This window comes from Acinonyx jubatus, chromosome D4 (assembly GCF_027475565.1).
Source record: "Acinonyx jubatus isolate Ajub_Pintada_27869175 chromosome D4, VMU_Ajub_asm_v1.0, whole genome shotgun sequence".
NCBI classification, from domain to species: Eukaryota; Metazoa; Chordata; class Mammalia; order Carnivora; family Felidae; genus Acinonyx; species Acinonyx jubatus.
In genome coordinates this window covers 55,009,606-55,036,583 of record NC_069391.1, presented here as the reverse complement: position 1 = coordinate 55,036,583, position 26,978 = coordinate 55,009,606, and the positions used below count along the sequence as shown (strand labels likewise).

At 36.4% G+C, this 26,978-nt stretch overlaps 1 protein-coding gene across 13 annotated transcripts in view; it reads right to left on the bottom strand.

Annotated features, from left to right (window-relative positions):
• Positions 1 to 26,978, bottom strand: part of MPDZ (multiple PDZ domain crumbs cell polarity complex component) — a 160,382-nt gene that overhangs the window by 114,597 nt on the left and 18,807 nt on the right. For all 13 annotated transcript variants that reach the window (XM_027047126.2, XM_027047131.2, XM_027047127.2 and 10 more), the window contains exons 2-3: positions 17,054 to 17,130; positions 14,052 to 14,218 (exon numbers count right to left, since the gene is read on the bottom strand). In XM_027047126.2, coding sequence (XP_026902927.1) covers positions 14,052 to 14,218; positions 17,054 to 17,069 — 183 coding nt within the window. In that variant the 5' untranslated portion in view covers positions 17,070 to 17,130. The remainder of the gene's footprint in view (positions 1 to 14,051; positions 14,219 to 17,053; positions 17,131 to 26,978) is intronic.

Below are 26,978 nucleotides of genomic sequence, written 5' to 3'. Positions count from 1 at the left end.
AGTAAAAACCTAGAAACAAACAAAATGTCTCTCAACAGGTGTACCCCTACCAGCAAATAATACTAAACAACAAAAAAGAATAAAATATTAATATACACAACAACTTGGATAGATCACAAGAGTGTCATGAGTAATGAAAAACATGAGACAATCTCAAAAGGTCACATACATTATGATGATATTTTCATAAAATTCTTGAAATGGTTAAATTATAAAGATGGAAAAAGTTGCCAGAGGACAGGGGTGGTGGCAGGAAGGGAACAGGGTATAACTCTTAAGGAGTAGCACAGAGAGATCATTGTGGTGATGAAATAGTATCTAGATTGCGATGGTGGCTCCACAAATGTATGCCAGAGAATGACATGGACTGAAGAAATGGACACACCTTGTACCATTATCAGTTTCTTGGTTTTGATATTTTACTGTAATTACCAAGACATCACCCCTGGAGATAACTGGGTGAAGTACATACAGGACCTCTCTATTATATTGAAAACCTCCTGTGAATCTATAATTATTGTAAGATTTTTTAAAAGTTGACTCTAATAGGCCAAGGATGCTCACTCTAATCTTTAGGGTAACCACTAAAAGAATAATAAAATTAAGTATAAATAGCATGCTAATAGAGGAAGAAGATGAAATAAAAAGTGAACTAGGGGCGCCTGGGTGGCTCAGTTGCTTAATTGTCCTGATCTCATGGCTCAGGTCATGATTTCATGGCTCATGAGTTCAAGCCCCATGTCAGGCTCTGTGCCGACAGCTCAGCCTGAAGCCTGCTTCGGGTTCTGTGTCCCCCTCTCTCACTCTGTCTCGCACTCTGTCTCTCAAAAAAGAAAACAAAAGACACTAAATTATAAATTTTTAAAAGTGAGCTAATACCAAAAGGAAAAAAAAAATGAATAAACAAGACAAAGAGAAAAAAATAATGAATCAAAATAAAAATTTATCAATAATTACATTAAATGACTACAATTGCCCCACTGTATAACACAAGAAAATGCCTGCTGTTTACCAAAGATATGACTAATAATAAAAAAGATAAAGATGAAAATAGAAAGATCCACCATACATACATCAACCAGAAGAAGCCTGGTACACCTAAACTGGTACCAAGCAAGTGGACTTTAAGGCAAGAAGCATTACTGGAGACAAAGGCAGTAATTTATCTGATTCACAGAGATAAAGGGTCAATTCAGTAGAAATAAGACAATCTCAGTCACCTAAAAATATAACTTCAAAACACGTAGGGCACAAGGGCTCAGAATCCAGATGAGAAACAGACAAATCCAAGTCCTAATTAGAGATTATAACACATCTCTCCCAGTAACTAATAGAATGGGGGGGGGGGGGGATCCGTAAGGATATAAAAGATCTGAACAAAATTCTAAATAAATTTGATAGAATCAATATAAAAAAGAAACTATATTCCTAGAAAAGAAAAAACAATTAGAAAATCAAAAGCTTTAAAAAAAGACTGCATTTAAAATATAATAAAATTATTTGAAAAAACTGGAATACAACATAGAATTCAGAAACACTCACATATACATGACCACATGATTTACTGTGCCAATGTAAGGGAGAAAAGAATGGTCTTTTCAATAAAAGGTTCTGGTTCAAATGGATATTCAAATGGAAAATTAATTCACAAACATACTTTACCTCACAAAACAGCCAAAATTTAGAAGCTAAAGCAAGCTTCTGAGAGAAAAATCTCTAATCAATGATTTAAGTAGGACAAAAAAGGCAGTGTATACACATAGAGGAAAAGTTTTAAAAACTGGACTTTATTAAAGTTAAAAAAAACCTTCTTGTCATCAAAACATATAACTAAGAAAGTCAAAAGGCAAGACACAAGCAGAAAAAAACAGTTACAATACAAATATCCAACAAAGAAGTCGTATTCAGGAAACAAAAAAACAAAAAAAACAACAACAAACTATTGTAAATCAATAAGACTCACAAACCAATAGAAAAATTGGCAAAAGACTTAAACAGAACTCCACCAAGGAGTATATCAAAATGATCAATAAGCATATACAAAGGTGCTCAATATCATTAATCATCACATGATACTACAACATACCCCCTACAGTGGCTAGAAATGGAAAAAGAGAAATTTAAAGCTGACAGTACCAGCAATGAGGCAGAACAATGAGAATTTTCTTACATTACAGTGAGAACGTAGACCTACTCTTTGGAAAACAATTTGGCAGAATCTACAAATGCTGAAAAAAATACCTTAAGGCCCAGAAATTTCACTGATAAGTAAACATCCAAGAGAAATGTACACTTATGAAGATCAAAGGACATGTGTTAGAATGTTTATGGCAGTTTTGTTTGTAATAGCAAAAAACTGGAAAAAAATTACAATCAACAGAAGAAAGTACAGATATATTCTAGTACATTCATGCAATGAAAAATGGAAAAGAATTACAGCCACATATAACAACATGAAGGAATATAACAGACACAAAGTGAAGAAAAAGGCAGGAACAAAGCATGTATACTCATATTGTATTTATGTAAAACTCAAATACTTATTCATGGGATAAAAGTCAAAATAGTATATGATCTGACTTCCATGAGAAATCTAAATGAGACAAACTCACATAATCAGAGAGAAGACTGGTAGTTGCCAGGGGCAGGGAAAATGGGGAGATGCTGATCAAAGGGTACAAACTTCCAGTTATAAGTAAGTAAGTTCTGGGGATCTAATGTACACTGTGGTCACTACAGTTAACAGTACTCTATGGTATATTTGAAAGTGGTGAAGTGAGTAGATCTTAAATGTTTTCATCATACACAAAAAAAGGTTATTACTGAGGTGACAGATGTGTTAACTAGCCTCATTTTTGGTAATCACTTCACAACACACATATGTATCAAATATCCCTTTGCATATCTTAGACTTATGCAGTTACATGTCAATTTTATCTCCCACAGCCTGGAAAAAAAATAGTGATTCTTTTGGGGTAGAGGATGGGGACTGACTGAGGGGATACAGAGTATGATGGAGTTTTAGTAACTTTCTATACTTTGACTTAGGTGAAGAGTTTTATGTGTACATTCCATTTATAAAATACCCATGAGCTATATAGTTTTGTCCTTGACTTTATGTTAATTCTAATTTTTTTTTAAGTTTGCAAGGTAGGTAAGTGCTAAGAACTTGGGGCACTCCAATGACTAATAAAACAACAACAACAACAACAACAACAAACCTACTTCTCTGAAAGAAAGAAGGTGGTTTGAACAACCTCCGTGTTATTAAGCTAAATCTCCTGACAGAAACTCGGAATTTAAAGTTCAATTACCAGGCACTCACCTTAAATGAAAGAGAACACAGAAACTAGGTATCTGAAGATGAAGCCAAGACCATTACTGTGATGGATGGCCCTCTGCAGGCTTGATACGGATTCCACTGGCTAATTCCCATCTACAGAAGAAATCCTTCAACAAGTGATCAAGTCAAGATGAATCCTCAGCACGTGTGTTTTAACCTCTGTAGCATATGTAGATGTTTCTTCCTCAAAGATCATGAATTTTTGCAACTTGTAATCATTTAATTGCACAGCAAATTACAAGAAGAAAAAATAATTATGCTATCTAATATTTTTATACTGAAGTATTCTGATCTACCCTGATACAAGGTTGACACAACATGAGGTTTCAAAATTATAATTTTTTTCAACAATACCTATCCTGTAAAACTAATGTCAATCCAAAAATACTTGAAAAGATCAATGTCTTAATATTTTGATCATAAAAACATGATCTACGCTCTCAAGTTTAACAAAATTGAATATTCGCAAATATGTAGATTCACTTAACTAATCTGCTACAAAATATTGAAATATTGACTTCTTATGCTCCATCTATTCTGGGTTGTTAACTGAAGATGAAGTTAATATTATTAACTATGTTTTAATGGCTAGCATCAATCTTTCCAGAAGTACTTGTATAATGGTCTAGAAAAAGGATTGCTTAGGACCAAACCAAATCTCCTAAAGCATTTTTATACAGATTATCAAAACCTGTTTATGGTCCTGTTATTTTGACTTATTCTGAATGCTAGAATAGCAATGAGAATACAGTGACCCAAATGCTTATATAATTTGATGGATATTTCTATCACTTAAAAGCTAAAATATATATATTATCTTAATTAAGTAAGAAAATGACCACTGCTTTTGCAGTCCTAGTTTTGATAGACTTTAAACAAATTTATAAACAAATATTGCTAGTTCAATTTCCCAATTTCTGTTTGTTTGTTACTCCTTAATGTAATGAGAAATAAGAAATAAGGCACTCTGGGGAATCTGCCATAACAGGTGCACCTCATAGAAATGCAGACTGTTGTTTTTAATCTGCGCCTTGTCTTTTCTTCTTGCAGAGGAAGAAAAGTGCTTATTTTCTTGTGAACTTACAAAACTGCTGTAAAACACTCTCTGGAACTGATCCCAAACATGAAATGCAAAGACAGACAGGATACCGAGAGTATTCAATGAAATACAGCACCTAAAATGGTAGCAATCAGAGGAAAAAAAATTTTACACGTAATAGAACTGCATTTCAAGTTTGGAACCAGGGGAGGCCTCCTTTTCCATAAATCTTTCAGTGAAATACTGATTAGAGCACAACTCTGATGCATTATTGAACAGGCAAACCCTTGCACAGTAATTGATGGTGGCACTCTGATTTAATGATCCTTATTTTTAAAGCTAATTAAAGAAATTGAGTTGCATGTTCAACGGGGATTAGCTTAATGTGACGAGACTATTTTGGACATAAAGTACCTCATAGCTCCTGAACTAAACAAGATACAAAATGGAGCAGCAAATTATAAGATGGTATGGGGGGGGGTGGTATTTTCTGATGGCATCAGCATAATTTCATGTTTTCTATGAAAACTTCTCTTCATTCATTCAAATACTTACTGAGTACCTCAAATGTCCAAGACATTGGGCTCTAGGTAACAGGACACAAATTGAACATATAAAATGCTTGCATAATCACTAATATGTTAGATATCCTATAAAATTACTCTACCAAGCATAGTTAACCCACCTACTGAGATAGAAAACTTTCTTTTCATAGCTATGAGTTCTTGAATAGCAAGGCAGATAGTGGATGAGAATTTACAGATATTCTTAATGTAGCCATTGATGATCCTTGCTGACAAATTTAAAATATAAGGTTATTGAATTTAGAAAATAATCCCTTAACCCAAGAACATTCAGGCAGTCATTCTGAGTAATCAAAATGTAAATTCTCTGCATCTGCCTCTATGTGGATACAAGTACAAAGTTTCAGGGGCACATTTGTCTTAAAATTCCCATGCGCTATATAAAAAGGATAAATGATCAACCAGGAAACCCAAGATGAAACACAAAGAAAAAAATGAATTAAAGAGTACCTACGACTCTTCTTGTCTTCTCCCTTTTGATATTTAGAAAGATATATATAAATCATCAAAAATCTACCTAAAGTAATGTGTATTGTTACAGGTCATTAAATGACAAGATCAAGTAACAAAATGGTAAACTTTGTACCTTTATACAACTTAGGTGATGTTGTTAAGTTAAATGAATGGCCACATGGCAAGTTATGCTATTTTATAACGTTTCAGTCTTCATTCAGGGCTGCATCTATGAAAATCTGATTTATTGTTAAAACTACACCACAAAAGATACTAAGTAGAATCAATATACAAGGCATACGGCACTAAAATGTCAGGCTGAGGCATCATAAAGCAGGGGGCTCCATGTGTATTTATAAACTAATTTTTTAAAAGTCTAAATTTCACTAAAATCTTTAGAAATACTCATAGATGAAAAGATTCAAATTCTTCCCCTCGACCCATTTTCCTAAAATATATATGAATACTTGAGTAAAGATTGCAATAGAAAAACTGAGCTTAAAATAGTCAGCTTAGAACAGTTTTAAACTTTTTTTCATTATTGTTGTAAATTTTATAAAAATAAATTGTATTTATTTATTTATTTATTTATTTAATTGTATTTATGTAAATAAAATTTTTACAGAAATTTTAAGCTTACCATTTAAAGAAAAGTTAGGTTCAGGCACCTGGATGGCTCAGCAGTTAAATGTCCAACTCTTGGTTTCGGCTCAGGTCATGATCTCATGGTTCATAAGTTCCATGAACCATGGAACCATGTTCTGTGCTGACAGCACAGAGTCTCCTTGGAATTCTCTGTCTCCCTCTCTTTCTCTCTCTCTCTCTCTCTCTGTCTCTCTCAAAAGTAAATATTTAAAAAACAAAACAAAATACTAGCTTCACCACTCAACCTCCCTGTGCCTCCATTTCCCTATCCCTTAAAGAAGAAAGGTAACATTATCTACTCCATCTATCTCCTAGTATCGACCACTTTACAGTATCGTTGTAATTACAAAACGGGTACTTGGAACAGTTCTGGCACACAGTAAGAATTTCATAGCTGTCAATTGCTATGATGTTGACGGTGAAAAGTGGTGCATCTTTCCAATATGGCTAGTAAGAAAAATACAAGGTCTTCAAAGTAACTTCAGTTACTTGGCTAGTTTATTTATATTAAAGATTAGTTCTCTGGCAAGGAAAGATAATCACTGATGTATAACAATTCTGAATTTTCATGAATATTTACATATTCCTTAATCAAGCAATCATTTATTGACCTTGGGTGAAATGTATTAGGCACAAAGCAGTCGAAGATGAACATGACATGGTTTTATCCCAAAAAGCAATAAATGGTCTCCAAACAAATCTGAAAGGCACTTAATTCTACAACTCCTTTTTATGCTTGGTGAGAACAAATGGCAAGTGGAATGCAGCATACACACCACGGTCTAGGCATGTGTGTTGATGTGTATTTGCAGAATGTCTTTTCTTTATTTAAATCTCAACACTTCTGTGCTTTCTTAGCAAAAGTTCCAAGGGAAAAAAATTTAAGGAATGTAGCTTGACCAAAAGTAATATTCTTATCAAAGTATGCTAAAACTTTCTACATTAAAGGGGCGAAGGTATCAAAAATCAGTAAATTAATATATTTTAAATGCCAGGACAAATAGAAACTCAGAAATTGAAAACTCAGACAAACAACATGTTAGAATGTTTGTAGTGTTTTTTCTATCAGTCCCACTTTTCCAGAAGACAAATAAAACTGATTCACAGTTCACAGTCTGCTTAGAGAAAAATAAAACAAAACCTTACAGACAAGTATAAATATATGGAAATGGGCACAGGAAGCTGATGTCACTTTGTCACATGGCCTCTCCATCCCACTATTATCCCATCCAGTTCATCTACTTTAAAATCTAGAATATTTTAGAAAGCAGAATGAAAATTCTGTTTTGTATGTAAAAGGTCCTCTGATTAAAATCTGGGGGAGAATTTAAGGGAAATGGCCAATCTTCATGAACGTGAATTTACTAAACATTAAGTGCATTTCTCTTTAGTAATGCTAATAACTGTTTTTCTAACCTATTTGTTCCTTTATGGAAGAGAACTAAGAGTTTAGGAACAGTGTAAATTAAAATAAAAAAGCACTCTGGCTTCAGGGTCAGACGGACTTACATTCTTCCTCTAAATCTACCAAAGGCTAATTCTGTGGTCCAGACTAAGCTACATCACCTGTCTCAGCCCCAATTTCCTCCTGGACACGATGGGGATAATACATACCTCACTGAGCTGAAGGACTAGTTAAATGAGACAAAGTCCACAGCAGTGGAGGGCTTCCTAAAGGCAGTGGTGGTTGTTTTGCTTATAGCTTCAGATGTAGATCAACCTCTCTTGTTCGTAAATTCCTGGGTTAAAAAACTCATTTAGGTTACACCCAGTAAATTTCACATTTTTTCCCTCTTCTCCAAAGACCATTTAACTTTGTCACAAAAACACCATACAATTAGCACCATTTGCTGTTTTAGATACACATGCATACCCAATAGCAAGATGGTGTTGCATTTTAATCCAGCACTGTATAAAAAGCTTGAACAGTGCCTTCTTGCCCAGGATAAAACAAGAATTTTAGTCCCTCAAAGGCTCTATATTTACAAACTTTTGGTTAAAGGAACAAACATTTAAAAGCTGTTATTGTACCAAAAATAAAGTATTTGAAATTCCCACAGTAAATAAACTCTATGGTAAATGTAAAAACATAAGACTCACTCCTTCTCTTTTAACTTCCCCTAGATAATGTATGGTGAAGTCTCAAGAAACAGATACTTTCCTGTTAGGCAGCTGCAATGCTGCAACGCTCTATCATGAAAGTAAAACCATTTCAGGGGTAAGAAAAATATTTTTTCATTTTCACAAGCAACACCAACTTGGAAGAATTCCATTCCATTTTTAGATAATTCCTGTTAATGGGGTCAAGGCATATTTTCTTTCTCTCTGTATTTCCTCCCCCGCCACCACCAAGTCATAACTTAACCCAGGCATTCTTGGGAGACAGCAGTTACTCCCTTTACTGATAGCAAGACTGCAGACGAATCGTCTCCATTTCAGTCTCAAATTAGAAACCGTAGAGAGAGGGGTGATGCTTTTACCATTTATGTAAGCAATAAAGCTGAAGAAACACAGGCATTTCTGCTCTTTTCCATGAATCCTACAAAACTGTATCTTTCTGATTACAAAATGCCCAGTTATCAAAATTCTCGTCTTTCCACCAATCTAAAAAATATAATTGTAAGAAATTACCAGTGCTGCTGATGCCACTGCTTAAAAGCAACATACCTTAACAGGCTGGCCATGAACCTGAGTTAGCAGTCTTACAAATGAGTACCCACAGAATAGTAACTCCTCAGGCATGCCCCTGAATACTTGTGTTTTAGCCAACACCCCCTGCTTACATCGGATATTTGAAAGGGATACTGTGAAATATATACTGACTACTTATTTCTCCAGATTCTCTAAAACGTACCCTCTTTTAAGACAGAGCATCAGAAAAAAAAATTCATAGAATGCAGTACATTTTAGCAGAAGAGCCATCACTAAATTAGGATGGGACACTGTATTCATAGTGTGTGCTCTTAATGTACTGCATTCTTAGAAAGATGAAAGAAGCATTTCTTTGAACAGTTTATGCATTTTACGATTGTAACTGAAGGTCTTATTTATCAAAATGTCAGTAAAAACTTTACTTTAAATTTACCTTAATTCTGTTACGTTTTTGCTATAATTTTTAAAATGTGGAGAAACAAAATATATGATGGCTGAATATCGTATACAAACAAGTGTTAGAAGTTGATACAATTTTCAACTTGATCCAATGACGTTTGATACAGAATGCTGAGTGCAAAAGAGAAAAGATGATAAACACACATACAACCCTCCCCAGAAAAGCGAAAAAAGCCCACTTAGTAAATCCTTCACAATCTGGCTCCAGAGTTTCCTCCCTTGCCAAGAGCCCACACATAGGCTACTGCCCTGAGAACATACATCTCTAGCTGATTCTGTATCAAGGTCTCAACCTCAGCATTACACATATTACAAACCCAGCAATTCTTTGTTTTAGGAAGCTGTGCTATGCGTTTGAGCAATGTTTCACAATATCCCTGATGTCTGTCCACTTACATGCCAGTAGTATGCCCCAACCACCCCCAAGTTACAATAGTCAAAAATGTCTCCACATATTGCTATACATCCCCTAGAGAGAGAGAGAATGTGAAATCACCTTCACTTGAGAACAACTCCTCTATTCCCTTGTAAACACTGTTTCCTCTACCTGAAATAATTTCCCCTATCACTGCAGAAAACTCCTACTCACTTTTCAGATCCGTCTTACATGTTCCCTCCAATGCAAAGTTTTCTTTCAAAGTCAAAGTTAATAATTCCTTCTTCTTATACCTCTCACTTTCTCATTTAGTTACATAAAATGCATGTATGTTCTCCCCCCCTCTATATAATGAGAACCTTCATCTTATTTATTCATTGTATTTTTATCGGCTTTATTACTAAATGATTATAAGTCTTCTATAAAAGCATCCATGAGATAATTGCCAAGGAAATTGCCCTCCAATTGCCAAGGAAAATCTAGCTCACAGATTGATGTCTCACACTGAGCAATATATAACCCTCCAGCTCTCTCTTTATATGTACACAATTGTTATTGCTGCCTTTGCTCCTGGGAAATGGAAATTAAATAATACTCAACTTGAGTAAACCAAGGTCGTTGGAATATCTAGTTCTCTGATGTTTATATTTGGTCTTTATTTAGATTTACCTTTGAATCACCCATTAGTCAATACATTTTGCCATGAGAGTTGTTCCAAATTCTTTTCTGTGAATGTGAATAGGTAAAATTTAAGAACACGGAAATACAAAATTTTTATACCATGAAGACTATATTTCAAATAAAAAAGAAGGATCCAATTATTCTAATCAACATTGAACAATAATTTCCAACATGATTCTACCTGTCCAATTATTTCAAGACATGTCATAAAGTTTCCAAAGAAAAACTTAGAAAAATCCTGGCTTCATTTTGTGTGTGTATATATACACTTTATGGATTTAGATGATATGTATATAAGCCAATACTTTTCTGGAAAAAAGGTGAAGAACAAGGAGCCTTGAAATATCAAACAACAAAAACAACAGCAAAATAACAGAATATCATACTCCAAAAAAAGCTGCAAATCATAGACATGCAGAAACCTCCAGAATATGCTGTGCCCTGAGGCTTGTTTCCCTGTATCAGCAGCATTTGTAACCTGAATTATCCACATCATTTTTTGGTCTTGGCTGCCATAGCTTAAAAAAACAAAATCGCAGCAATGCCGATTTCAAGGTACTAGTCCTAAATTTCCACTGAAAGTGATAATTTTAATTCACAGTTTTTGTACAATAACTCTGGGTAAAAAGACATTTAATTTCATGTCTATGGTCAGCTCATCAGGCAAGGCAATTAATTAATCAGGAAAGCAGTATCCACCTCTACTGGACTGGAGAAACATCACAGAATAAATATGCAAATCCAACACCCTCATGGCTGACAAGTTTCTATTATTAAACTGCGAACGTGTTTATTTCCCCCACAATAGCTGGATTTCTGTCGTGAATACGCGGTGAGCCCTGCAGTGATTAGCTGTGATGACTAGGTGACAGTGAGGACACTACTTGAGAATTTGCATCTGACAGATCACTGACACACAGTCACAGCTCTTTTTCTTCCTTCTCTTCACTTAAACAGGAACCATGCAATAGGAAAAGAACTGGAGCTATTAGAGATTATTCAGGTTTAATAGCACACATCCTTTTAGCTGGCGGTTAGAACAATACACAATGTGGCAGAGTTAAACAGAGGCATCAATTATGCTCTCAGACCTGTTAATATTTTTGACAATATTTAAATAGCACATCCCTTCAGGGCATGGCTTTTTTGCCCTCTCAGTTACACACCTGTCAAGTGTTTAATTTGCCAAAGGGAAACAGTTTGATTTCTAAGCGCAGTCTTAATACTGAAGAAGCAAATTGGAAAAATTACACATTATTGAATAGAAGTAATGAGAAGGATCTGAGGGGAACAAATAGTTGGCTTAATTCAACATGGCATGTCAGCATCTGTCATTAACGCAACAATATGATCATGTTCTCCAATATGCTGCACATACCTTGGGCTTTTCAATTATTCACTCCTTTCGCTTTCTAAAAGGTAGGAGAAATGATGGTGGAGTAAAGTTGAAGGAGTCAAATTTTTTGGTAATACTAAAAAAGATGGAGACAATAACTTGTACCTGTTGTGCACATAAAACTATACATCTAAAACATAATGCAGGTGGAAGATAATAAGTAAAACCTAGCCAGCAGTCAGACTGGTGTCGCTATTGGTTTAAAAGCACAAATTTAACTCCTAGGTTCATTAATATTAAATAACATTTATAAATTAGCAGTGGGTAAACTACATAGAAAATTTAATTCTAGCATGATGAAGCCTATAATATTCATGTTTAAACTTTAAAATGGAAAACAATACAAGGTTTTAAAATTTACTCTACTCATGTAAGAAAAACACTGGTTCCACAAACACATGAAATTGAGTTAGTCAGAATGAAGAATGAAGCGAGGAGTCACAAAAACTGTGAGAGAAATCAATGGTATTTGCCAAAATTAAACTCTTGACTTACAGGGGCCAAGTTTCTACCCTTGCGGGGAAAAAAAGATGTGAGACAGGCCGCAGAATAAAAAAAAAAAGGGAGAAGACTGTACCTCGGGAGCCAAGAAAACCGAGTTCTAGTTCTGGCTCTGCCCTTACAAGCAAGTAACTTCACCTCACTAAGTAGTTGAAATAAGCAGGGTATGGGCCAGTTCGTTTCCTGGGTCCCTTTCAGTATTTGAAGAGACCAACTAGCCAAAAGTCCAAAGGCACGTGAGACATGCCCATAGAATTTCCAAACCTCACAATGTACTGAGTCTTGAAATATATCCGCATCTATCACTAATGAACAAGATCACACTCTCTTTAGTCGCAGACTGTCTGGCTTGATAACATTTTGCTCAAGGGTTTCCAGGGTGATTTCAGCTGAATCACGAGGGACCCAAAGTTTTGGAGCCCGTATCCAACTTCTATTTGGAGATGGTAGAACAGGGTCAACAAGCAGAGCCATTTCTGCCCTCCTTTTGGAGCTAGCAGGGATATTTCCAGTTATGTCATTGGATTAGTGGTATTTCCTAACACACTAGTACTTTTTGTTTCAATATTTCCTTTCATTCTATTCATATTTTCATATAATATAATAGGGGGAGAAGATACCTGTTCAACTTCTTCACTGTCTCTGAAAAACCAGATAATCGTCCTCATCATAATTACACTTCTATTCAGGACACTGATCTCTCTAAACTCTTGCCCATTCATTCTGAAATGGAGTACCTAAAACCAATCTTTACAATAACTTGCAAAAAAAAAAAAAAACTACATATAATAAAACACACCTTTTTCTTAAATCATGATCATGACTTTTAAAATCACTAAGCAGACATTCACTAGAGAAGACTATTTTTTAAAATTCTTTCTTTCTTTCCTTTCCTTTTGCTACCAAAATATCTAGATTAAGAAGTGATGTGACATTAAATAAATTCCTTCCCTATTGCTACTATTTGTTCTTTTTGCATCTGGCACATTTGTTTTTAGCTAGAGCTATTCTTTCACTGACCTATGAAACTAGTCTTCAAATTTCATTTTTAACCTTTTAATAAAAGGTAAAATATCTGTTAGCAATCCATCTATAGTAATTCAATTAATGCTAAAACCATCAGAATGAAAATTAACTTAGGTTGAAAGCATGAGGAGATTGACTTGAAACGATGGAAGGATAAAAACCATTTTAAAAACATTTTGTTAAAAAACCTGAGAAATAATTATTAAATTAAGTTCAAAGAACATCTAACTTGAGTGCCCATTCTGTCATTGCAATGTTTCGATTTTAATATAAATGCTAGGAAATTTTAAAGCTCTTAATTTTTACAGAAAAAAAAACAGTGTTACATTTAGAAGTTCTAATGTTCATCACCATCTGATGCTGTCATTGAAGCAATTGCTACTTACACTCTTAAAAGAAGTGAGAATTGCAATTCCTCTAACTGATGACAATGTAATTATTTCTTTTACTGTCAAAATAGAGGTCATTTCCCTTCCTCACACACAGGATTACACATGCAAATCCAGGCTTATCTGAAATCTCATAAGCGTGCTGAATGTCTGAATCTGAAGACACAGGATCAGGTGAACAAAAAGTCTTAATGGGAAGGGAAACCAAGTCTATGGCCATCTACCCTACACTTATTTTTATCATCCCCTTCTCCTGTAAGGACTCACACTTCAGCATCCACACAGCTTTCAACACAATGTCATATCATCTACAATATACAGCAACAACCATTACAAAAATAACTAGAGGGGGTGAAAAGTCACAGTGAATCTGAATGTCTCATTTGGAGGTTTAAATGACTTCATTAACTATTCATTAACACATTCAAAAATCAGCTTTTTAGAAAAACACAAGACTTTCACGAGATCCTTGCCATGAATGCCTGTTTCAGGAGCATCGTGTCCTACCTGGTCTTTCAGCTGCTGTACTGAAGTCTGAAGGTTCAGAATCTGACTGAAGAGCGGGCTCTGCAAGACTGACTTTAGAAGGCTCAGTTTGTCTTCATTTGCTACATCCCCGCGTTCTCGCAGCTTGGCTTGTAAACGCTCTGCGGCCTGCAGGGCCCGATTTTTGTCTAAATCAAAGGGCAGCAGGTCATTAACAAGATTCGAAAGACACACATCAAACCATGCTTACAGAAATCCTAACACTACTCCTTTCAAGAGCATAAAATTGACTCAGCACAAAAAGGACTATCATATGTCCCTATAAATGTATCCTTCAAACCTTCAAGTCTCCGGTAAGACAGTCTGTGTGAAAGCAGAGAACTGGGTATAGTGTATGCTCCATGCAACTACTTGTAAACTATGGAAACTAATTCAGATGAAGTATAGTTGAATTCCAGTGCCAACCATCAGCTCTTACACAAACTACTGAAAACTAACCACTTTGTGATCTGGCAAATGCTGGTGTTATTACTTTTTAAAAAACATTATTTACATTCAAGAAAAATTAGAAATATAACCAGTAAGTGGATGCAGACAATGTCACTGATGAGCAAAACATCCAAAATATGACAGTCTCATATATTAAGGAACAAATATTCTATACTTGAGAATTTACTTGAAAATATATCACAACAATGTATAACCCTTCAAAAACACTACTTTTTTTAAATGTTTTTATTTATTTTTGAGAGAGAGAAAGACACAGAATGTGAGCAGGAGATGGTCACAGAGAGAGAGAGGGAGACACAGAATCCGAAGCGGGCTCCAGGTTCTAAGCTACCAGCACAGAGCCCGATGCGGGACTCGAACTCACCAACAGCAAGATCAGATCTGAGCCGAAGTCAGACACTTAACCGACTGAGCCACCCAGGAGACCCTAAAAACACTACTTTTTAATCCTTTAAATGTCTTTCCCTAAAATTAAATAGCATATTCATATAGGCATCAAGGCAAAATAATTCAAATATTTATCGATCACCCTATGTATCAGGCATAAAGTTGCAAAATAAGTATTTTGAATCAGTGTATCCCTAGTAACCCTACCTACCGGCCCCAATCCCTACCATTTTACATGCATGTTACTACCAGATGGTGAGTTTCTATGACAAATAACAGTTAAAAACATCTCCCTTAGGATGCCTGGGAGGCTCAGTTGGTTAAGCGTCCAGCTCTTGGTTTCAGATCAGGTCACTATCTCACTGTTCATGAGATTGAGCCCTGCATCAAGCCCTGACAGTGCAGAGCCTGCTTGGGATTCTCTTTCTCCTTCTTTCTGTCCCTCCCCCATGCAAGCACACTTGCTCTGTCTCTCAAAATAAATAAACAAACATTTAAAAAACAAAAAATCAAAACATCTCCCTAAAACTATCTCTCACTCTCTCACAAATGAACCCAAATTTGTTTTAAAGGAATAGAGACTACTCAAATATATGTTCTAATGGATTCATCATGGTAATAAGTGTACCTATTAACATTCATTTGCTGTATTATAGTAATCAAAGAGTGTGATCACCACAGACACTTTCTATAGCACCAAATGTGGGATTACACAGAAATGGGGAAATTAAGGCATGAATTATTATTGACCATGAGGTCACACACATACTCAAATTTAAACAAACAGGATTTACTCTTACACATAATTTTACAAGGTATAATAAAGACAGGAGAATTTTATTCTAGGCTTATTTCCCATGGGATCTCAGAATACAAATCTAGTATTAATTTCCATGTCAATTCTCAGAAAGTGTACAGATCAGTAATAACTTACAAAATAAAGATTGGAAGGGGACAGCTTAAATAATTCTGTATTTCCCCTTTGCTATCCACTTTTTTATGAGAGACTCTGCTTTGTGGACTAGTAGTCTTTATGGTGTGTGACTTTACCACATAATGAGATGAGGGAAATACATACCCATGCATTTTCATCACTGGCACAGCACATTACGAACAAAAGTCATAGTCATGATCCCATCTATCACAAAGACAGCTCCTTCTCCTTTCCCTGCTACCTACTCTCATCCTACTCCCCAAACCATGCAGGTATCAAGGCACCAGCCACAATCATAAAGGCACCAGGGTGAAATTCAGATACCTTCCGATAATCATACCCAAAGACTTACCTGGAAAATATGAGGCACTGGGCCATCAGACAAGGGATGGGTATACCTGATATACCTCAAACAATTTCTACAAACTAGCTTCTGTAAAACTAAAGAGCAGTGAAAAATAGACTAACACATGAATTTGGATATTTCAACCTAAATTATCTCATGCAGAAATTAAACTGCCTTAAACTGTCACTAAATGTTTGTTACCGTTATTGTTCATCATCAACTTAAAAGCAAAGCTCAGTAGTATTTCAACTGCCACAAATAAAGCAGGCATTGAGCTTCTTTCAATATTAAAAGTACTGTTAAACTTTCTGGTGCTACCCATACACAACCATTAACCAGAAGTGGGTCCATTAAATCAACTAGGTTTACATTAAACGACGGTTTCATTAAATTTCTCATAATTGGTAGAACGTTTCATATGGCTTTATCTTTTGCCTGAAAATGAGGTATTTTTATAACACTTCAGATTAAATCATCCAAATACAGAAACACGTTACCCTGGTATAATTATAGTGGATACAAACTTGTAAAAACTTTAAGTCAAAATCCTGCTATGTAGAAAAACCATTTCAAAGATCCCAAAGGAAAAAGGTTTGATTTTTATAAAAATAAGAAAGAATAGGGGCACCTGGGTGGCTCAATCAGTCAAGTGTCTCACTTGAACTCAGGTCATGATCTCACGGTTTGTGAGTTCGAGCCCCACGTCAGGCTCTGTGCTGATAGCTCAGAGCCTGGAGCCTGCTTTGAATTCTGTGTCTCCCTCTCTCCCTGCCCCTCCCCCATTCACGCTCTGTCTCTCTCTAGAGAATAAACATTAAAAAAATAAGAAGAAAGAATAGGTCTTACCTATAGTTTCTAACATGTTTTTCCAAATTTCAGCGTTCTTCTCTGCAATGATTTTAAACAGCAACTAAAACAGAACTCTGGGGAGAAAAAATAAAATGGAATGGTTATGTTTTATCACAACTTTAAAACTATATACTTTAAAAAGTACTTGATGCTACTATAATTCCTTTGATCATTAAAATCTTGTTGATTTAACTTAAGATAGTTTTCTATGTAGGAAAAAGTGATCATTTTTGGACTTACTCAAAATTACAGTTGCAGGTAACACTAGCATAGTAAAGTAAAAGGCATACAATCTGTTTTAAATAGGGTGATAGATGTACCCAAAATATTTTAATTTAATGTTTATTTATTTTATTTTTTTTAATGTTTATTTATTTTTGAGAGAGAGAGAGAGAGACAGAATGAGAGTGGGTTGGGGCAGAGAGAGAGGGAGGCACAGAATCCAAAGCAGGCTCCAGGCTCCAAGCTGTCAGCACAGAGCCTGACGCGGAGATCAAACTCACGAGCTGTGAGATAATGACCTGAGCCGAAGTCGGTTGCTCAACCGACTGAGCCACCCAGGTGTCCCTATTTATTTTGGAGGGGGGCAGAGAGAGAGAGACACACATAGAATCCAAAAGCAGGCTCCAGACCCCAAGCTGCCAGCACAGAGCTACGGGCACAGAGCCTGACACAGGGCCCTAACCCACAGTCTGTGAGATCATGACCTCAGCCAAAGTCGGACACCTAACCAACTGACCCACACAGGCGCCCCCAAAATATTTCTTTAAGAATGTCTCAACACAGCCCACTATAATCTTGGATTCACTTACAGATTCTCACCCACAGAGTAAGGCCATAGTTGGCTTGGCACGGGAAATTCTGTGGGGAAGAACATTAAAACTTAAAAAGCATAAGTTGTGATATTGCCCTTGACTACTCATAGTCTTAACTGGGGAGAAAATACACGCATACCAATTAGAAATGAACTATGACACTCAAAGAGTATGTGAACCATGGGGAGCTAATACATTAAATCATGAATGAAATGCTGAATAAAAGAGAGCACAGTGTTAAATGGAAGAAGGGTTTTCAAAGGTTTTCAAAATACCCTCCTGATTATAATATTCTCTTCTCCCTCAATCAAAATAAACCTTCTCGACTCCTTCAACTCACACAGACTCATCTTTCTCTGAAAATACTTACCTAGACTCTTTAAAGTACCAGCTACAGATTTCCAATGACAATGTCCATATCACTAACCACATCTACTGTTTGCTAACCACATCTCCTCCAACAATTTATAAATCTTCTCCTTAGTCACACCTATCCTCTGCCTTGCAGAAAACCCTCAGCCACTCCTTCAAGGGAGAAAAAAAAAAATCTACAACCAGACTTCCTCACTTTTGGAAGATGAAACAGGATTTGTCTGAGAAGGAACAAGCCATCCCTGTTGTCTCTTTAACAGAAAATGCATCCGGAAAAAACGAAGTATGTGACATACGTGAGCAGACATATAGACCACCAACACTTGTAATTAGCTCTGTGTGATAACAGGGAACAGTTCTTATCGACTCTCCTTGCCCCAATTTAGAATATACTATTTAAACCATCAACTCCACTTCAACTACTAGCACTTGTTTTATAAAATGCCCTGGTGTGAAATGAGAACACCAGCTCTAATGTGGAATTGAACCCTAAATCACAGTACAGGCCTGTGCCAGGGGCCCATCATCCAAACCTCCGTTTCCTAGAAAACTTAATCAGTGGGTATAGTGTGATAAATGAGATAAATAAGGTATACAAATTTCCAAGAGTATAACTCATAACTATAAAATATATATTCAGGAACAAGGCTGAGCCCATACAGGTGAGCATTTATGCACTGCATGGTTTCATGGGGAAAAATACAGGGAGATCTCTAAAATAAGCTCGTCGTATTTTTATTCTAACTTACAAGGACACTTCATACAATAGTATACTATTAGGTCCACCCTCAAAAACTTACCAACTTCTGACAATTAACAAATAAAAGTAAAGATACCCCAATATAAAGAAGGTCTATAATTGATATATGTCCAGGAGGAAGCATGATAGTAATGAAACTGCATGAACTAGGGAGTCTGATAACCTGAATTAATATTTCAGCTTGACCATTTACCAGCTATAGGTCCTTGTTAAGTCACTTATCTATCTTTACTGAAGTAGAAAACTCTAACCACAAATGAGTGATACTCAAAGTTTTGAAAGGAAAAAACTATATACACGAGTCTTTGGTATGCACAATAAAGTTAGCTCTATCTTCTTCCCCCTTTGAAAAATTAACTTTGAAAGACAGGCAGTATTGATGATGTGGAACGGGTGGTAGCCTGTGGATTTACAGACCCAGTGATCTATGAGGAGTCTACAGAGAAAGTACAGAGTAAGCAGTTCCCTACTGAGAAAAACACTGCCATTCCAAAGTTGAACCTCAAGTCAGTTATGTGGAAAGAGAATTACTTTCTTTTCCCCAGAGCAACTCTTATCATAAAGGATTAAAAAAAAGAAGAAGGGGCGCCTGGGTGGCGCAGTCGGTTAAGCGTCCGACTTCAGCCAGGTCACGATCTCGCGGTCTGTGGGTTCGAGCCCCGCGTCAGGCTCTGGGCTGACGGCTCAGAGCCTGGAGCCTGTTTCCGATTCTGTGTCTCCCTCTCTCTCTGCCCCTCCCCCGTTCATGCTCTGTCTCTCTCTGTCCCAAAAATAAAAACGTTGAAAAAACAATTTAAAAAAAAATAAATAAAAAAAAATTAAAAAAAAGAAGAAGAAGAAGGAAAGAAAGAAAGAAAGAAAGAAAGAAAGAGGACAAAAAAAGCTCAATTCAGCTGCAAGTCACTGACATTGGCTCCCAGAGGAGAGCTCCATTCCTCTGGATTTCAGAGATAAAAAATGAGTTCCATGGTTTTTCTTCTCTGATGTCCCTAAAATAAATATGTGGCTTTTTTGAGGTCTTCTAGTTTTTACAATTAGTAGCCATGACAAAGAGACAAGAGGTTAAAAAAAAAATTGCTCCTTTCTATGACCTATACTTCATCCCCAGGATTCAGCTCTAAGTATAAAAAAACTCATCTGTAACCACAACTTTCCATCAAACTGCATGGATTTTCCTTCTCACCTCACCATCAATCCTCCCCCTTCACCTATCTCACCACCATGTGGAAACAAAGGGGTACCTGGGTGATGACAGTGGGTCATGGCCCATGGGTAAGACGTAAAGTAGATCCAATACATGTCAGAAGATACCAAATTCTTGGGGTTTTTCTGGACAATTCAGGCTAGGAGTGAGGATGATGGGTCAGAGGGGCAGTAAAGAGAGGAAATGAGATGTGGATACGGTAACAAGTAGGTGACTCCAATGCTGGGGCAGAAGCAGTGGTGAAAACAGCAAACGTACGTAACAACTACCACATCCTGGGCACCATCCGGAACATGTCATCCAACTAACCCGTTTAATCTTCACACTACCCATTCGCTTTACAAATGAGGAAACTGAGGAAGTGGAAGAGTAAGTAACTTGCTTACCACGGGTACATCACAGAGCCAGAGGTGAACCCAGGCAGCTTGGCTCCAGAGCCAATTAACAATTTAACTTCTACAATATGGTCCTCTTGTTAAGAGGAAGATCACTTTACCATCCTCTTCCTCTTTCCAAGTTCAAAACTATGTTGACTTTGCCCTACACAATGAGAAACCAAAGGAAAAAACAGAGGCCCAAACTGCATGGAGTCTGAAATGGACTGGGGTAGATAATGCAACCAACAATCCAAGCAAAGGTTTGAGTAACTCAGAACGAAGCACTTTGGAAACTACGGGTGGGTACATGAAAGAAAGATCAGTAATATTCACCATTTATATTATGTCCATGTATGTTTAAAAAAATCACTTTTAAAACCCAAGATTTCAAGAAAAATCTCCACGAAAAAATAAGCCTCCTTACATCAGTATTCGACATACATTAAAAAACATGGCTGTTATATTTCAAGGTGCTAAATCCCTCAGCACAATGAAAATATGCATTTTTTAACAGTGTGAAAAACATACCTACCATACACTAGTCCCTCTAGTTACTGCCCATATAATTGAACCACTATTTGGTTACAACCGATCCTGTTTCAGTAGCCATGACACTTAGAACTACAAGACACACCCATAAAAGGCTCAATGAATTCAGCACCTATGAAGCTCTACAGTGCTGGGCAAGGGCAGTCTGTACACATTACATCACGGGAGCAGGGACACTGACCCTCATGCTCTCCACAATATCTTCCACTGCCTTGCATATATCCGCTCCATCTTCCAGATAAGACAACAGAGGGAGGGAGAGACTCAGGTCTGACTCAAGGTCACGAAGCCACTAAGCAAAGAACCCAGATTTGAATCCAACTCTGCCTGATTTCAAAGCCCACATTCACTCTTTCACACAGCCCCATATTTTCCATATTGTACTGCAAAGATCACATGGAGAAAATGCACAGTTAGATAAAAAGACTGTGCAAAAATCAAGACCATACTGTGCATATTTTCAGACCACAGCGCTATGAACCTCGAAATCAACCACAAGAAAAAATTTGGAAAGATAACAAATACTTGGAAACTGAAGAACATCCTACTAAAGAATTAATGGGCTAACCAAGAAGTTAAAGAGGAAATTAAAAAGTATATGGAAGCCAATGAAAATGATAACACCACAACCCAAAACCTCTGGGATGCAGCAAAGGCGGCCATAAGCGGAAAGAATAGCAATCCAGGCCTTCCTAAAGAAGGAAGAGAGCTCTCATACACAACCTAACTTTATGCCTTAAAGAGCTGGATAAAGAACAGCAAATAAAACCCAAAACCACCAGAAGACAGGAAATAATAAAGATCAGAGCAGAAACTAATGCTCTCGAAACCAAAAAAACAGTAGAACAGATCAATGAAACCAGAAGCTGGTTCCTCAAAAGAATTAACAAAAGTGATAAACCACTAGCCAGTTTGATCAAAAAGAAAAAGGAAAGGACCCAAATAAATAAAATCAAGAATGAAAGAGGAGAGATCACAACCAACACAGCAGAAATAAAAACAATAATAAGAGAATATTATGAGCAATTCTATGCCAGTAAAATGGGCAATCTGGAAGTAATGGACAAATTCCTAGAAACATATACACTACCAAAACTGAAACAGAAAGAAATAGAAAATTTGAACAGACCCATAACCAGTAAGGAAATGGAATTAGTAATCAAAAATCTCCCAAAAAACAAGAGTCCAGGGACAGATGGCTTTCCAGGGGAATTCTACCAAACATTTAAGGAAGAGTTAACACATATTCTCTTGAAGCTGTTCCAAAAAATAGAAAGGGAAGGAAAACTTCCAAACTTCTTCCATGAAGCCAGCATTACCTTGATTCCAAAACCAGACAGAGACCCACTAAGAAGGAGAACTATAGAACAATTTCCTTGATGAACATGGATGCAAAAATCCTCAACAAGATATTAGCCAACCAACTCCAACAATACATTAAAAAAAATAATATTATTCACCATGACCAAGTGGAATTTATACCTGGGATGCAGAGCTGGGTCAATATCCACAAAACAATTAATCAGACAACAAAAAGAAATAAAAGGTATCCAAATCAGCTAGGAGGAGGTTAAACTTTCACTCTTCACAGATGACATGATACTCTACGTGGAAAACCCAAAAGATTCCAACAAAAAAACTGCTAGAATTGATTCATGAATTCAGCAAAGTTGCAGGACAGAAAATCAACACACAAAAATCAGTTGCATTCCTATACACCAACAATGCAGCAACAGAAAGAGAAATTAAGGAATCGATCCCATTTACAGTTACACAAAAAACCATAAAATACTTAGGAATAAATCTAACCAAAGAGGTGAAAAATCTATAAACTGAAAACTATAGAAAGCTTATGAAAGAAGTTGAAGAACACACCAAAAAAAACAGAAAAATATTCCATGCTCCTGGATAGGAAGAACAAATATTGTTAAAATGTCGATACTACCCAAAGCAATCTACATATTCAATGCAATCCCTATCAAAATAACACCAGCATTCCTCACAGAGCTAGAAGAAATAATCCTAAAATTTGTATGGAACCAGAAAAGACCCCGAAGAACAAAAGCGATCTTGAAAAAGAAAACCAAAGCAGGAGGCATCACAATCCCAGACTTCAAGCTATACTACAAAGCTGTAATCATCAAGACAGTATGGTACTGGCACAAAAACAGACACTCAGATCAATGGAACACAACAGAGAACCCAGAAATGGACCCACAAATGTATGGGCAACTAATCTTTGACAAAGCAGGAAAAGAATATCCAATGGAATAAAGATGGTCTCTTCAGCAAGTGGTGCTGGAAAAACTGGACAGCAACACGCAGAAAAATGAACCTGGACCACTTTCTTACACCATACACAAAAATAAACTCAAAGTGGATGAAAGACCTAAATGTAAGACAGGAAGCCATCAAAATCCTCGAGGAGAAAGTAGGCAAGAACCTCTTTGATCTTGGCCGCAGCACCTTCTTACTCAACATGTCTCCAGAGGCAAGGGAAACAAAAGCAAAAATGAACTACTGGGACCTCATCAAAATAAAAAGCTTCTGCACAGCGAAGGAAACAATCAGCAAAACTAAAAGGCAACTGACAGAATGGGAGAAGATATTTGCAAATGACATATCAGATATAGGGTTAGTATACAAAATCTATAAAGAACTTATCAAACTCAACACCCAAGAAAACAAATAATCCAGTGAAGAAATGGGCAAAGGACATAAATAAACACTTCTCCAAAGAAGACATCCAGATGGCCAACGGACACATGAAAAAATGCTCAACATCACTCATCATCAGGGAAACACAAATCAAAACCACAATGAGATACCACCTGACACCTGTCAGAATGGCTAACATTAACAACTCAGGCAACAACAGATGTTGGCGAGGATGCAGAGAAAGAGGATCTCTTTTGCACGGCTGGTGGGAATGCAAACTGGTGCAGGCACTCTGGAAAACAGTATGAAGGTAACTCAAAAAACTGAAAATAGAACTACCCTACAACCCAGCAATTGTACTACTAGGCATTTATCCAAGGAACACAGGTGTGCTGTTTTGAAGGGACACATGCATCCCATTGTTTATAGCAGCACTATCAACAATAGCCAAAGTATGGAAAGAGCCCAAATGTCCATCAATGGATGAATGGATAAAGATGTGTCATATATATATCACACACACACGCACGCGCACACACACACACACACAATGGAGTATTACCCGGCAATCAAAAAGAATGAAATCTTGCCATTTGCAACTATGTGGATGGAACCAGAGAGTATTATGCTAAGTGAAATTAGTCACAGAAAGACAAATATCATATGATTTCACTCATATGAGGACTTTAAGAGACAAAACAGATGAACATAAGGGAAGGGAAACAAAAATAATATAAAAACAGGGAGGGGGACAGAGCATTAGAGACTTATAAATAGGGAGAACAAACAGAGGGTTACTGGAGAGGGATGGGCTAAATGGGTAAGGGGCATTAAGGAATCTACTCCTGAAATCATTGTTGCACTATATGCTAACTAATTTGGATGTAAATTTAAAAAAAATAAAATTAAAAAAAAGACTGTGCAAGACAATGTATTAAGTTGTTAGTATTTGTATAAAAGGGGAGGGAAATGTTTATGTAAATAAAATTAATATATACATGTTTACAAAAGCACAGAATATTTCTGCAAGCTTTCCAAAGACACTAATAGTGGGATATGAGGGACTAAGGGACACCGAGAAACTTATTTTGCACTGCATTTCTTTGGGGCTTTTAAAATTTTATATCAATATTAAGGTTGCCAGATTTAGCAAGTAAAAATACAGAATGCAAAAAAATTCAAATAAATTTCAAACTCAAATAAATTTGAATTTCAGATAAATAAAATAAATAATTTTTCAGTATAAGCATATCCTGTGCTATACTTGGCACATACAACTAAACAATTTTTGATTTTCTAAAATTCATATTTCTAGTTAGACATCCATTATATCTGGCAATCCCACTTATACATATATTTCCTTAGGGGAAAATCAAGTTTTGAAAATCATTTTTACTTTAAGGCCTTTATGCTTCTTGCATAAATCTCTTTACAAATCTCTAAAGATTTGAGCTGGACCCAATGACTGTGCAACAACTAGTTGATAATACTAGTTTCAGCAGGGGATAAAAATCAGATCAAATTTGGTTTTACTTAGAAATAGGACCTGATTAATTGACTAATCATTTTATTTTTCAAGAAGTTGCACTGGTAATGTGTGGGCACAGATTGTATGCAGTAAAGAATCAGTGCTTCAGGCATAAAATAGATCTTTCTGTCCAATGCAGATTATATGGCAACTAACAAGTGAAAATAAGCTTCTGGCTAAAAATAACCCAGAAAGAGAAACTGTCCTAAACGCATAAAATTTTCTAGTTATCTTAATTCAACCATGAAAGGGGTAAAACTTTATTTTTTATGTTTTGCTTTTAATCCCAGTTAGTTAACATACAGTATTATATTAATTTCAAGTGTACAATATAGAGATTCAATAATTCCATACATCACCCTGTGCTCATCATGACAAGTGCACTCTTCATTCCTCATCACCTGTTTAACCCATCCCCCCCGCCCCGACTCCCCTCTGGTTAATCATCAGTTTGTTCTCTAGAAGAGTATGTTTCTTGATTTGTCTTTTTTTCCCTTTGCTCATTTGTTCTGTTTCTTAAATTCCACATATGAGTGAAACTATATGGTATTTCTCTTTCTCTTATTTCCCTTAGCATTATACTCTCTAGCTCCATCCATGTCATTGCAAATAGCAAGATTTCACTGTCTTATGGCTGAATAATATCCCAGTGTGTGTGTGTGTGTGTGTGTGTGTGTGTGTGTGTGTCTCACACCTTCTTTATCCATTCATCAATCCATGGACAGTTGGACAGCTTCCATAATTAGGCTATTTCATTACAGTACTGCTATAATCAGCCAGGTGCATGCATCCTTTCAGGATTAGTGTTTTTGTATTTTCTGGGTAAATACCCAGTAGTACGATTGCTGGATCATAAAGTAATTCTATTTTTCACTATTTGAGGAACCTCCATACTGTTTTCCACAGTGGATGCACCAGTTTGCATTCCCACCAACAGTGCAAGAGGGTTCTTTTTTCTCCACATCCTCACCAAAACCTGTTGTTTCTTGTGTTGCTGATTTTAGCCATCCTGACAGGTGTGAAGTGATACCTCATTGTAGTACTGATTTGCATTTCCCCGATGGTAAGTGATGATGAATATCTTTTCATGTGTCTGTTGGCCATTTGGATATCTTCTTTGGAGAAATGTCTGTTCATGTCTTCTGCCCATTTTTAATTGGATTATTTGTTTTTAGGTTGAGCTTTGTAAGTTGAGTGGGGTGTTTAGGTTGAGTTTTGTAAGCTCTTTATTTTGGGATACTGATCCTTTATCAGAAACATCATTTGCAAATATCTTCTTCCATTCTGTAAATTTCCTTTTGTTTTGTTGATGGTTTCCTTTGTTGTACAGAAGATTTTTATTCTGATGATGCCCTGATAGTTTAATATTGCTTCTGTCTCCCTTGCCTCAGGAGACATCGAGGAAAAAAGATGCTCTGGACAAAGGGGTAAACTTTAAATGAGCTTGCTGCAATGCTATGTGGCTGGTCACAGTCACTCAGCATCTATTTACTGCACACAAATTTAGCATCTGTCTCATTTACAGTGGCCTGGGCATTCCTAAAGGGAGCAGACAAATGCAAGGCTGTAGTCATTACCAGGGAGTCTGTCACAATGTCAGCTGTCCATGAGAGCAAACCTTACACTTGTAATCACAATTCACATACTAGGGTAAGGTTA